Below are 13,908 nucleotides of genomic sequence, written 5' to 3' on the forward strand. Positions count from 1 at the left end.
ATGGCTTATTTCACCCAAAGGATAACAATGGGATTATCGTGCTACATTTTATAAGTGTAATTTCCAAATGGGAAGATAACTGATTCAAGTTTGGCGTCTCTGGAATCCTAATCTAAAATCTTAAATTATAGTGAAGTTGGATTTTAAATACAATTCTGAAAAGGCCACTTTTAGAAAGTTGACATTTTCTTTTAGTCATTTGGTGCCTGTATCCGGTCTCTGATCACATGACTGGGTGTAGTTGGCAGTTGGGCTTTGTGTATTACTCCTAGACAGCCACACACAATGGGAGCTTAAGTGTGTCTCAATGGGCACTTTAGACAGGATGAGAGAAAGGAGCCGGGTACACCCTCACTTACACCTCAATAGGCTGTGCCCTGTCCACACAAAAAGGGCTGCATACTTCCCTGTAGTGTGTCTGAAGCCAGGGCAGATAGGGAGGACATCCATGTACTTCAAAGGTATGCATCTGAAGTCTCCCCAACTTCAAAGGCCCCACTGGGTATTGGACCTCAGACACCACCACTTCAGTACACATCTGGATCTGTGGATACTCTGCCAGTAAGTAGGACTGCAGTGCTGCTGAAGGACTGCCACTTAGCTGGATTGCATTGCTGATCAGCTGCCCTCTTGCTTGCGTGAAAAGGCTTGGACCTGCCTCACTTGACCTTAGAACCCAGTGACTACAAGGGCTAGCTGGTTGGCCTGCTGATCTGAAGCCTCAGGGACTTAACAGGCTTCAATCCCATGCACTTGGACTCTGTCATCTGTGAGTCTACCCCTGCCAAGTGGTGCCACCCCAGTCCCAGACCCTTAAAAGTGAGCCTAAAGTGCTGGCCAGCGAAACTGAAGCATCATCTCTGCTGAGTGGCGCATCCCTGACAGAACCAATGCATCACCAATGCCGTGTGGTTTAGACCCATTGCAAAAGACTTGTATCGCCACCGCCTCCCACATCGTGAGATGGCGCATTGCCTTCGGAACCACCACCTCCCACATCGTGAGATGGCGCATCGCCTTCGGAACCGCCGCTGCGCAATGCTTTTCCCAGCGCAAGCTCTTTGCATCTCTCATTGATGGCAGCCTTGACGAGGACACCAGAACTCCGCATTGCACCCTCACCATTCATCAGATCAGACGCATCACCTCTGCTGTGCCTCGAATCCTCAACACAGGACTTTGCATCGCAAGTCCCTCCAACAAGTTACTCAACGTCACTGCAACAGGACCTTGCACCGCAGCCTCTGGAGCGACGCATGGCCTTGGCTACGTGATGAATCTTCGATACGGATCCATGTGAAGCTCCGCAATCAGGATTTAAGGTACTTTGTTCAGCAAGCATAACTGGGTTCCTGTAGCTGGCAAGCAAAGTCTGCCTCAACTTGTGACTTTGTCCCGGTCCAATGTGACCAGATATCCCCAATAGCGCTTTGTGCTTTCAGGTGCTATTTTTCACTATAAACTTTTAAAAACAATATCTCCAGTTCTACTCATTGGACGTTTCTTGTTTTGGTCTAGTTTTTTTTTATTGAGATCAGATCTATATTTCTGACTGTGTGGAATATCTTTGTGTGGTTTTTCACTGTTTTAGTGTTTTAAGTGTTTCACAAATACTTTACACGCAGTTAAGCCTGAGGATGAGCACAGGTTATTTTAGGATTTGCCTGCCTCCAACCCGGATTAGGATAGTGGTTGCTGCCTGACCAAGGCTCATACCCAGTCAACTAGTAACAATTTTTAACACCCAAGGAGATTGAACCTGGAAAGAAATTGGACTGGTCCAGTGAAGTAGGACCATTACTGCCATTTTTATAATTTCTTGAAGCTCTGGCGCAGTGTCAGGCTGTATGAAAGCATGTTGCTCTTTACTAATTTTGAAGCATGACATCAGTCAAGATCAGGCTGAAGTCTGGTCATGGTCTTACAGCAGAATCAGCACTGGGTTCTCTACCGGCGTAGATGAGGAATGGCCTGGAGCAGGAGTAGGCGTGCTTACCAGATTCAGAAAAGGACCGGTAACGGGTCATAATAAGTCAGATGGTGCCGGGGATTGATTCCACTGACAGAAACTAGACTCGCAGTTCCTGCTGTTCCTTGGGGCCAGAAGTCACACCAGAGGAATATGGAAGTGTGCCGGAAATCTGCAGCGAGGCCTCTTTGGAGGACACAATCTGCTGTGGCGTAGCCAAGGGCCCAGATAAATCGGGGCACAATGGCATCAATTGTGGAACTCTGCTCCGCAGCAGGAGACTGAGGGAGACCAATGACATTGTGACTCCCTCCCACCTGCTCCTTGGATAATGAGTGGCGGAATGGGGTTAGAGTTCCGCTTTGCTTTTTATTTAGGTTTGCATTTCAACTTAGAATTGAACCTACCAGAGGACTTCGACATGCAGTAGACCTCTAGCAGCAATGGCCATAGGACCACAACAAAGTCCACGACCTGAAGCAGGGCTTACGAAAGGGCAGCGACCCATGTCCAGCAACGTAAAACTTCTTGATCCCAGATTGCCTTCGGTTGCAGGAGGGCACATTTATCGCACACTTGAGTCGTGTCCTGAGCCCAAACACCACTGACACCTTAAGGTCCTTGACCAACATCGGTTTTCTGCAGTCCCACTATGGTTTGAAACATGTAGTTTCAGATGGTGACATCATTGTGACCTAGGACACTGGTTATTGTTATAGGAATTGTGCTCCATATCCGTATTTGAAGGCGTGGAAAGAAAGGAATTGAAGTCATCGCGCAGCGGTGGTCTTATATGTGCTCCACTCTCACTTCTGGGGCAGTACAGAGCCAGCGTGGAGCCACAGAGTGCCACCTAGCTGCACGCAAGAGCATTAATTGATAAACATTTCAGATCCCATTTAACACTTGGAGAACTTTCCAAGGTGAAAAATGTAAGGTTCAAAGTATCCATCAGAATAACAAAATTGAGCTTTGATATGATGGGTTTTTTCCAGCACAATATCAGTTGTCTGCTGATAAAATCGCATACATTACCTTGTGAATAAGGTCCAGGATTTCTTGGTTGCTTTCCAGAATACAGAATTGAAAGATGTGCCTGAGCATGTCTTGAAGAATAGGAGTCAACCAGAGGGAATAGCTCTGTAAAGAGACACAAGACAAACTGGATTACAAACGAAAACGCTTAGTTCAATATATTTTCGTATCAAGACAAGCAGTTCCTCCGTAGTCTGGGATTAACTATTTCCAGGTGAAGACCTGGTTATATCCTGAACTAAAATCAAAGACTTATTCCTGACCAATCTTTACAAATGGGTTTAAGGCTACTTCTACATCTTAAAAAAGTATATCAATCTATCTCAATTCAGCTACTCTAAATTTGTTATCAAGTATCCAAACATTAAAACTCTGAATGACAAACTTCAAAACAAAGTGTTGCACTGAAATATATTGACAATAGTGTATTAAGGAGGCTAAAAGTAAAACAATCATTGGCAAAGCCAATAGGTCTCGCCTATGTAAGAGATTTGGCTTTCCCAATGTGTTTTAGTCAGTCAAGCTGTACATCAGCGTGGCTGTTCACCATGCCTAAAAGTTAGTGGAGTAGAGGAGAGTACAATGGAGAAGAATGGACTAGAGTTTTCTGGAGCGGTGTTGCAGAGTGTCCCGTATTGGAGTTGCACAGTGTGTCCCGTATTGGAGTTGCTCAGAGTGTCCCGTATTGGACAGGCACAGACTGGAGTCACGAAGAGTAGAGGGCTGGGGAAGAGTGCATTGGGGCAGAGTGCATTGGCGTAGAGTGGCGCAGAGTGCAGCGGCGCAGAGTGTGGTGCTGCAGAGTGCAGCAGCGTGGAGTGCTGCAGAGTGCAGTGAAGCAGGGTGGAATAATGCACAGCAGAGTGCAGTGGCGTAGAGTGGAATAATGCAGGATAGAGTCGCTCAGAGTGGAATAATGCAGAGTGGAGTGATGCAGAGTACAGTGGTGTAGAGAAGAATAATGCAGGGTAGAGTGCAGCAGACTGTAATGGCGTAGAGCAGAATAATGCAGAGTCGAGTTGCGCAGATCGGAATAATGCAGAGTGGAGTGATGCAGAGTAAAGTGGCAGAGAGGAATAATGCAGAGTAGTGTGGCATAGAGAGCAGTGCCGCCGTAGAGTGGCGCAAAGTGTACTGGAGAGTGTACTGGTGTAGAGTGCATGGCTAAAGTACTGCAGAGTTTAGTGGCATAGAGTGCAGCAGCATATAGTGCATCACAATATATTTCGTGGCATACAATGCAGCATCATAGAAAGGAGTGGTGCAGAGCAAAGTGGTGCACAGTAGAGTGGCGCAGAGTGTAGTGGTGCACAGATGAGTGGCACAGAGTGAGGTGGCATAGAGTAGATTGCTTCAGTCTCAAGTGAAATTGCCTGGAGGATTGCAGTGTAGAGAGCAGTGGCATAGAGTGCACTGGTGCAGAGCAGAGTGGCATACAGTTAATTGGGGTGGAGTGTAGAGTGGTGCAGAGTAGCATGTATTGGAATAGAGTACAGTGTTGTGGAAGTGGCGTACAGTGAAGTATGCACAATGTGATAGCACACTCATTACAGGCAACACATTTTGAATTGAAATGACCATTACATTTGCATGCACATACAGTTTTACTGAAAGAGTGCACAGTACTGATTTGTTTTGATCATATTAATGTATTTGTTTCCGACACATTTTAGAATTAATAAACTTGTGCCTCACATTTGTGCTTTACTAATTCTGAGATATTCACAGTTCATTTAAATGTTGTGTGCTAGAAAATACCCTTACCTAACCCCAGTAACCAGCAAGATTTAAATCCTCTCACTCTGAAGTCTGAGAAAGAAAAGTAAACACCAAGCTTCAGTGAAGACAGCCTGACATTTGACCTATATCTCTGAATGCACAACAAATGTGACAACATAAGAACAAGATTTACAGGCCTGTTTACAGAAAGGAGCACTCGTGGAAGAATACAAGGAGAGGTAGTGTGAAAAGGCTTCATTCCTTGCACTGGACAGCCTAAAAACAAAAAGCAAAAAAATGGAAAGCAAAAAAAGGAACTACAAACCGCAAACCCAATGGTAAGCAACAGGTGAATGCATTCCCAGGGAAGCGGTCTGAATATCCCCAAGAGGTCTTTAGCAAACCTGACAGCTGTGCAGTCTGGTATGCTTTGAAGTAAAAGTATTGTAGGGCAAGTAACAACTTACTTAAAATGTTAGTGATGAGCACCAACAGTTAACTGCCATCCGCCTTCTCTTCTCCCAAGGATCGCTTACACAATTTACGAAGACGTACAGATAGGAAGAAAGCACCGATCTGAAGAAGGATCAGTTTCGCTAACTTCAATAAGCAGGCTTTTCAAAATTGGGAATTCACTAAAATGTCACTCGTGTACGCTCCAGGTAAATTCAGTTTGTGTTCTAGGATGAATATGCATGGCATCCATCCAACCCCTTTAATGAAATGTGGGTACATATACAGAAAAACGTGAACATGCGCGCAGTTGGGTGGCTCCATTTGAATCTGCATGACAGCGTAGTTAGTGTTGGTTATGACATCACGGTACCTATTAAGGCGCCACCCAGGCGCACAAATGTCAGTACTTCCACGCCAGAAGCGCAGAGCCACAAAGTACCTGACAGTCGTGTACAAATCTAGGGCCCTGAAAAGGGGCGTAATCTAGTCCCTACAAAATCAGTACGAGAATTAGGGAGGCGTGGGTGGGGCTTTAAGGAATCTGCAGGTAGAGTCTCTACCAGATAATGCGTTACCGAACGCACGTAACTTGTTCATCTGATGGAGACTTCTAGCTGCAGACCTTTGAATTAGAAACCCAACCCTTACCATCCTGGCAGTGGGTGCAGACTAATACCTTAAACTAGAAAATCCAGCAGGACCGAATGGGCAAAATGCCCATCACTGTGGACTGGACTGTCCAGACAGTAGTGTTTTGCAAACATGTGCAAGGAAGCCTATGTTGCTCCTTAACAGATGTCTAAGTCTGGGACACCCCAAGCCAAGGCGGTAGTCGCAACCTTTCCCCTGGTGGAATGAGCCCTTAATCCCTCAGAGGGATTCTTTTTTGCCAGAGCATAGCAGATCTTATTGCAGAGAGCGACCCAGCGGGAGATGGTCCTTTTCTGCACTGCCCTTCCCTTCTTTGCTCCCACATACCCCAGAAAGAGTTGGTTGTCCACTCTTAACTCTTTCGTGCGATCAACGTAGAACACTTTTTTGGGTCCAGTCGGTGGAGACGTTCCTCCTCCACAGAGGGATGGGGGAGCAAAAAAGGTGGGCAATGTGATGGATTGACCCAGATGCAAGGAGTCATTACCTTTGGTAAAAAGGAAGCCCGGGTGCGAAGCACCACTTTGTCTGGAAAAGACATAAGATAGGGAGGCGTGCAAGATAACACCTGCAACTCAATCACCGTCCAGGCAGAGGTAATCGCCACTAAGAAGTCTGTTTTGATTGTCAATAGCCGGAGGGGACAGTTATGTAACTGCTCACCGGGAGCACACATCAGATAAGTGAGAGCCAAATTAAGGTCCCACAGTGGCATAACAAAGGGCGTGGGTGGATACAAGTGAGCCAGCCATTTTAGAAACCTATGTACAATCGGAGACTTAAAGAGAGGGTTGGTCTGGCAGCAGCAAAAAAGCAGACAGAGCAGAAAGGTAAACCTTGAGAGTTCCCAAAGCAGAGCCTGTTGGGGCAAGGGTCAGAATGAATAAAACAGTGGAAAGAGAAGCATAAAGACGGTCAATAGACCTTTCTGTACAGTAGAATACAATACAGTCTTAGTGGAGGGCCGCCTGGCCTCCAAAATAACATTACATACTTAGGGAGGAAGCTCAAAAGCCATCAACTGCCACCACTCAATCTCCATGCATGGAGGCATAGAGTTGACAGGTTTGAGTGGAAAACCCTCCCCTGCTCCTGGGACAGAATATCCTCCCTAAGGGCTAGCCTGATCTGAGGATCGTTACTCAGCTACAGAAGCTCTGAATACCAGACTCTACTCGCCCAGTCCGGAGCCACAAGAATGACTTGGGCCCGGTCGCTCCTGATCATCTTCAGAACCCTGGGCAGGAGTGGTATCGGCAGAAAGGCGTACAGCAGGCCCGAGCTCCACTTGTGACGGAAGGCGTCGCCGAGCGATAGCCGCCTTGGAAACTCCAGCTCACAGTATTGCTGACACTGCAAGTTCTCTTCAGAGGTGAACAAATCTAACCAAGGTTCTTCCCACTGATGAAAGAGACCTTGCGCCACCTCTGACTGGAGACACCATTTGTGATCCGGTCGGCATCGACAGCTGAGTTCATCCGCCTGGTGTTCAGAGACCCTGCCAGGTGTTGAACCACCTGGGTTATGCCCTGCTGGTCCAGCAGTGTCCAAGGACGCAGACCCTCTCGACAAAGGGTCCACAACCCCACCCGGCCCTGCTTCTTGCAGTACCACATGGTGATGGTGATGTCCATGAACATCTTCACTAGCTTCCCCTCGACAGAAGGAAGTAAGACTTTCAATACCAATCAAATCGCTCGAAGCTCCAACAAATTTATGTGGAGCCCCGACTCCACCGGAGATCAGCGTACCCTGATCTCTCTCCCAGATGGTGCCCCATTCCAGAAGTGACGCATCTGGGATCTGGTTGGGGAAGGGAGAGGGGGTCTGCCGTTGACCCAATCGTAGTTAGTCAACCACCACTGTAGATTTTTCACAGTTCCTTCCGAGATCTGGAACACGTTGGTGAGATTTCCCTGATGCTGTGCCCAATGGAACTTCAAGTCCGACTGCAGAGCATGCATACAACACCTAGCATTTTTTATTAACAGGATGCAGGAGGCCATGAGGCTCAACAGCCTGAAATTCAGTCTCATCGAAATCCAAGATAGAGGCCGAAACATTGGAATCATAACCTGAATATCCTGGACTTGCTGCTCAGGAATATAGACCCCGAAACTGCACTGTGTCCAGAACAGCTCCGACGAAAGGGAGTGTCTGAGAAGTAGTCAGGTGTGACTTTGGCACACTTATAGAGAACCCCTTAAAATGCAGGTGATTTGCTGTAGTCTCAAGGTCGGAGACCAGAGCCTCGGGCGAGGACGCCTTCAACAGCTAGTGGTGGGGGGGGGGGGGGGGGGGGGGGGGGGAGTGACACCACTAACTTGCGCAGATGAGCTGCGACTAACTGTAAGAAAGTGGCTCTGTATATACTGTCCCCAAATAGGTACAGTGTGCACAGAGTCCACAGTCTCCAGAGGTTTGGCAGAGGCTAAAGTTAGATATAACCTTACTCTCTAAAGTGGTAGCTTGGTCGAGCAGTAAGGCAGTCTCAGAGGACAGTGTAGAGCATTTGTTGTACACACTTTGTCAGCAAATGGTCTCACACACTCAAGAACTGAACTCTAGGCCAATGGTTTGTAATTAAAAATATATAGTGGCTTTATTTTAGTACCAACAATAGGTGTCAAATTATACTTTCTCAGAATGAGATGCTTTAGTTAAATACTTTCAATAGGCAATAGACTTTTGAATGCAATAGTTACAGTTGTTGCAATAGGCAACACAATTCAAACAATTATAACATTGAGCTCAATGGGAATTTCTTAATAAATGCAATTAATTACTTTTTGGATTACTTTTCCAACCACAGGACTGGATCCCAGATTCAGTCCTGGGACATCTCCTGTAAACAGTTGAAAGAAATAGTTTGTTACACAGGCGATTTTTAAGGAATATTTGGAGGTTTCAAAAATCGACACTTAGAAGAATTTCTGGCAAAAACCAGGCAATGTTATGCTATGGAGGAAAATCAAGTTATTGGTAAGTATGGTTGTAATTACTTTTCAGGGTCAGTGCTGGGCACCAAGATCCAGCACTGGGATCTCTCCTGATAACAGGTGAGTAATTTCGTTATTCGGCTGATTTTAGGTGAATATTTTAAAGTTTCAAAACTCAACACTTAGAAGAATTTCCAAGTGAAACCAGTCAATGTTACCCTATGGAAGAAAAGTGAGTTCTCAGCTTTTGGGTAAAGGTTCTGGGCATAGACTCAGGGGTCTCCCAGGGTCAGGTAAGTACAGTTGTTACACCCTCAGCAGCACAGGGGCAGCCGGGTGCAGAGAGTTAGGCTTAATGTTAGCCTATGGCGGGCAGGGGGCCTTTGGTTGGTCTTTACAACTAGGAGCTATAGAGGGAAAATGCCAAGCCGCCCTCCACTCAACATCTATTAACACAAATAATGGCTTGGCATCAAGATGAATCACATTTCAATTTAAGGACCTCCACTGCTATTGGGAATAGCTATTTCCCAACCACCGGCAACCCGTCCAAATTTTAGCCAGGTCCTGAACCTCTTGAATTTCAATTAAAATCACCTGCAATACAGCCCTTCATAAACTCACACAAAGTATGACACCACAGTTCTCAAAAAAGTCAAAAAGATTGAGACGTGAAAAGTGAAAGATGAGAAGGCACCTCACGTACACAACACCAGTAAGGCTGCCAGCTGGTTCTCGCTGGTATGCCCACGTTTTGTCATCACTGGCTGCCATCTCATCTTTCACGTCTGTCTTTTTGACTTTTTTGAGAACTGTGGTGTCATACTTTGTGTGAGTTTATGAAGGGCTGTATTGCAGGTGATTTTAATTGAAATTCAAGAGGTTCAGGACCTGGCTAAAATTTGGACGGGTTGCCGGTGGTTGGGAAGGAATATGCTACTTACCAGTATGCATCTGTTCTTGGCATGTAGAGCTGCAGAGTTGTACACTTAGCATAGATCGCCATCTGGTGTTGGGCCCGGATGTTTGCAGTTTGTTTTTCTTCTTGGACAGTCTTTGGAAGTCACGAGTTTGGTGACTCCTCCTTCGGTCCGTACTGCGCATGGGCTTCGGCTCCATCCTCAGATTGTTTTTCGCCAACAGGGAAATGATGGAGCTTGGTAATCACAGTGAGAAACCCATGTGTGTAGTATCTAAATAAGATGTACTGGAACGGATACAGGTAGCCGGGGAGGCGGGTGGGCGTGTACAACTCTGCAGCTCTACATGCCAAGAACAGATGCATACTGGTAAGTAGCATATTCCGTTCGAGGCATATGAGCTGCAGATTGTACACTTAGCATAGATTATATAGCAGTACCCAACCCTAGCGGCGACCACCGGTATCCGTTGCAGTGGTTTGAAATAGTGTCTTTAGTACAGCCTGGCCCACTCTAGCTTGCTGCTTGGAATGCACATCTACACAGTAATGTTTTGTGAAGGTGTGCGGTGTAGACCATGTGGCTGCTTTGCAGATGTCATCTAAGGGTATATTCCCTAGAAAGGCCATAGAAGCCCCTAACTTTCTTGTAGAATGGGCTTTAGGCGGAACAGATAATGTTCTTTTAGCCTTTTGGTAGCAAATCTGTATGCATTTTACAATCCACCTAGCTATCCCTGATTTAGAAATGGGGTTGCCTTTATGTGGTGGAGAGAAGGAGACGAACAATTGTTTAGTCTTCCTGAAGGGTTGCGTTCTTTGTATGTAGTATAGCAAGGCCCTTTTTACATGGAGTGTGTGTAAGGCTCTTTCTGCAACAGATTGAGGTTGCGAGAAGAAGACAGGTAATTCCACCGATTGATTGAGATGGAAGGGGGAAATGACCTTGGGCAGGAACTTCGGATTTGTGCGAAGTATGACCTTGCTGTGATGTATTTGTATGAAGGGTTCCTGTATAGTGAACGCTTGTATTTCACCAACCCTTCTAAGGGAAGTGATAGCTACGAGAAAAGCTGTTTTCCAGGTGAGAAACTGTAGCTCGCATTTATGCATTGGTTCGAAGGGCGGACCCATTAGTCGTGTAAGAACTAAATTTAGATTCCATACAGGGGAAGGTGGTGCCCTGGGAGGAATTACTCGTTTAAGGCCTTCCATGAAGGCTTTAATAGCGGGCACTCTGAAAAGAGATAAATGCTGTCTGTTTTGTAGATAAGCAGCGATCGCTGCTAGGTGTAGGCGTATGGATGAATATGCCAGGTTACACCTGTGAAGATGGAGCAGATAGCATATGATGTGCTGTATGGATGCATCTAAAGGGTTGATTGTATTGTTACGGCAGTAAATAACAAATCTTTTCCACTTTGCGGCATAACATGCTCTAGTGGTAGGACGTCTGGCTTCCATGATGATGTTCATGCAATCAGGGGGAAGGTTAAGGTATCCGAATTCTAGGATTTCAGGAGCCAGATCGCCAGGTTGAGCTGAGCTGGGTCCGGGTGCCTGATTTCTCCATGGTTCTGGGTTAGGAGGCATGGGGATAGGTGCAGTTTTTGATGTGGTACCACTGATAGTTGTAGTAGCGTGGTGTACCACGGCTGCCTGGCCCACGTCGGAGCTACCAGAATGAGTGTGAGGGAGTGCTGTTGTAGCTTCCTGACCACTAATGGAATTAGTGGGAGAGGTGGAAAGGCGTATGCAAATCTGCCTGACCAGTTCATCCATATCGCATTGCCCTTGGACAATGGGTGTGGGTATCTGGCGGCGAAGCTTGGGCATTTTTTGTTTTCGTGGGTGGCGAAGAGGTCTATCTGAGGATGCCCCCACTGTTGGAAGAATGGCTGAAGAACTTGCGGATGCAGTTCCCATTCGTGTAGTTGTTGCGTTTGTCTGCTGAGCAGATCTGCCATGGTGTTTTGAACGCCTGGAACGTGTTGTGCCAGGAGAAAGATGTTTTGGGGAATTGCCCATCTCCATATGCTCTGGGCTAAGCGGGAGAGCTGGGGAGAGTGTGTCCCCCCCCTGTTTTTGGATATAATACATTGCAGTCATGTTGTCTGTGCGAATGAAGACTGCTTTGCCCGAAATCTGTTTTTGGAAAGATTTTAGGGCTAGAAAGATCGCCAAGAGCTCCAGATGGTTGATGTGGAGCAATTTTTGCTGTGGCGTCCATAGACCTTGCATTGTGAGGTGTAGGAGGTGAGCTCCCCAGCCGGAGAGCGATGCGTCCGCTGTTAGAATCACCTGAGGAACCGGGTCCAGGAACGGCCGCCCTTTGGAAAGGTTTGTGGTGTTCCACCACTGCAGAGAGTGATGTGTGCGGCCGTCCACCAACACCAGATCCGTCAGCTGACCCTGGGCCTGGTTCCACTGTTGTGCTAGGCACTCTTGAAGTGGACGCATGTGTAGTCTTGCATGGGGCACTATAAAGATGCAAGACGCCATCATTCCTATGAGCTTCATGAACACTCTTGCTGGAAGAGAGTGTTGGGGAAGGAATGTTTTGCGCAAGGCTTGAATGCTTGTGATTCTGGCTGTGTTTGGATAGGCAATACCTTTGGAGGTGTCTATAGTGGCCCCGAGATATTGCTTTGTGTGAGATGGTATGAGGTGGGACTTTTGGTAGTTCACCGTGAAGCCTAGCTGGTGGAGCAGTTGGATGGTGCTGTTTGTATGCTGCACGCATTGGTGGTAAGACGCGGCTTTTATCAGCCAGTCGTCTAAGTAAGGGAAGACGTGAATGTGTTGACGTCTGAGGTGTGCTGCTACTACCGCTAGGCATTTGGTAAACACCAGTGGTGCGGTGGTGACCCCGAAGGGGAGAACCGTGAATTGGTAATGTTGCCCGTCCACCACGAACCTGAGGTATTTCCTGTGAGAGGGGTGTATTGGAATGTGAAAGTATGCGTCTTTCAGATCCAATGTTGTGAGAAAGTCTCCCTGACAGAGGAGCGGGAGGACTTGTTGTAGGGTGACCATATGGAAATGGTCTGAATGTATGTAGGCATTTAGAGGCCGGAGGTCCAGAATGGGCCTGAGGGTCCCGTCTTTCTTTGGTATTAGGAAATATAGGGAGTAGACCCCTAGATTTTGCTGATTGATGGGGACCTGCTCTATAGCGTGTTTTTGGAGGGAGAGTACCTCCTGTTTGAGCAGTGTGGAATGTTCTTGAGACATTGGGCGGTGCCTTGGTGGGATATTGGGTGGGGTAGATGTTAGCTCGAGACAGTACCCTGACCGAATGATTTGGGTCACCCATTTGTCCGATGTTATGGACTCCCATGCGTGGATAAAGTTTTGTAGTCTGCCCCCGACCGGAGTGGAATGGTCTGGGGGGAGCGGAGGGAAGTCATTGTGTGGGCGGGGTGGCAGAACGGGTGTTGTTAGTTTTGCCCCTGCCCTTATTGTTGTTGCCTCTGTAACCACCCCTTTGGTTGCCCTTTGAAAAGGTATTTTGAGGAGGGGATTTGTAGGAGGTAGAGGTGCTATCGGTGGAGAAGCCTCTGCCTGTGCCACGAAAGGAGGAGCGTCGAAAGGAACGTTTAGACGCTTGTGTTTGGAGTGCCCCCATAGACTTTGCTGTGTCTGTGTCCTTTTTCATCTTTTCCAACGCTTCGTCTACCTTGGGCCCAAAGAGCGTTTGTTGGTCAAAGGGGTGATTGAGTATGGACGCCTGGACTTCAGGCTTAAACCCTGAGATCCTGAGCCAGGCATGGCGACGAAGCAGGACACTGGTATTTATGGCTCTAGAAGCAGTGTCGGCTGCATCGAGGGCACACTTAATGGAGGTGTTTGTAATGAGTTTACCCTCCTGTATTAGCTCATGAGCCCTACGCTTGTGTTTCTCGGGGAGGTGCTGCATAAGAGCCTCAAGTTCATCGTAGTGTGCTCTGTCATAGCGCGCAAGTAGCGCTTGTGTGTTTGCAATGCGCCACATGTTTGCAGCTTGAGAGGCGGTGCGCTTGCCAGACGCGTCTAGGAGTTTGGATTCCTTGTCTGGCGGTGGGGCTTCTCCTGAGGACTGGGAGTTAGCCCGCTTTCTAGCTGTAGAGACAACTAGGGAATCTAAGGGAGCAGGGCCCTTAATGTATGCAGGGTCTGTGGGTGCCGCCTTATACTTTTTCTCTATTCTAGGGTTTAGTACCCTGGCCCTGACAGGGTCT

The 13,908-nt window shown here is 47.2% G+C and overlaps 1 protein-coding gene across 2 annotated transcripts in view; it reads right to left on the minus strand.

Annotated features, from left to right (window-relative positions):
- Nucleotides 1–13,908, minus strand: part of BTAF1 (B-TFIID TATA-box binding protein associated factor 1) — an 852,875-nt gene that overhangs the window by 424,446 nt on the left and 414,521 nt on the right. For both annotated transcript variants that reach the window (XM_085606166.1, XM_085606165.1), the window contains exon 15: nucleotides 3,005–3,109. In XM_085606166.1, coding sequence (XP_085462292.1) covers nucleotides 3,005–3,109 — 105 coding nt within the window. The remainder of the gene's footprint in view (nucleotides 1–3,004; nucleotides 3,110–13,908) is intronic.

This window comes from Triturus cristatus, chromosome 1_2 (assembly GCF_964204655.1).
Source record: "Triturus cristatus chromosome 1_2, aTriCri1.1, whole genome shotgun sequence".
NCBI classification, from domain to species: domain Eukaryota; kingdom Metazoa; phylum Chordata; class Amphibia; order Caudata; family Salamandridae; genus Triturus; species Triturus cristatus.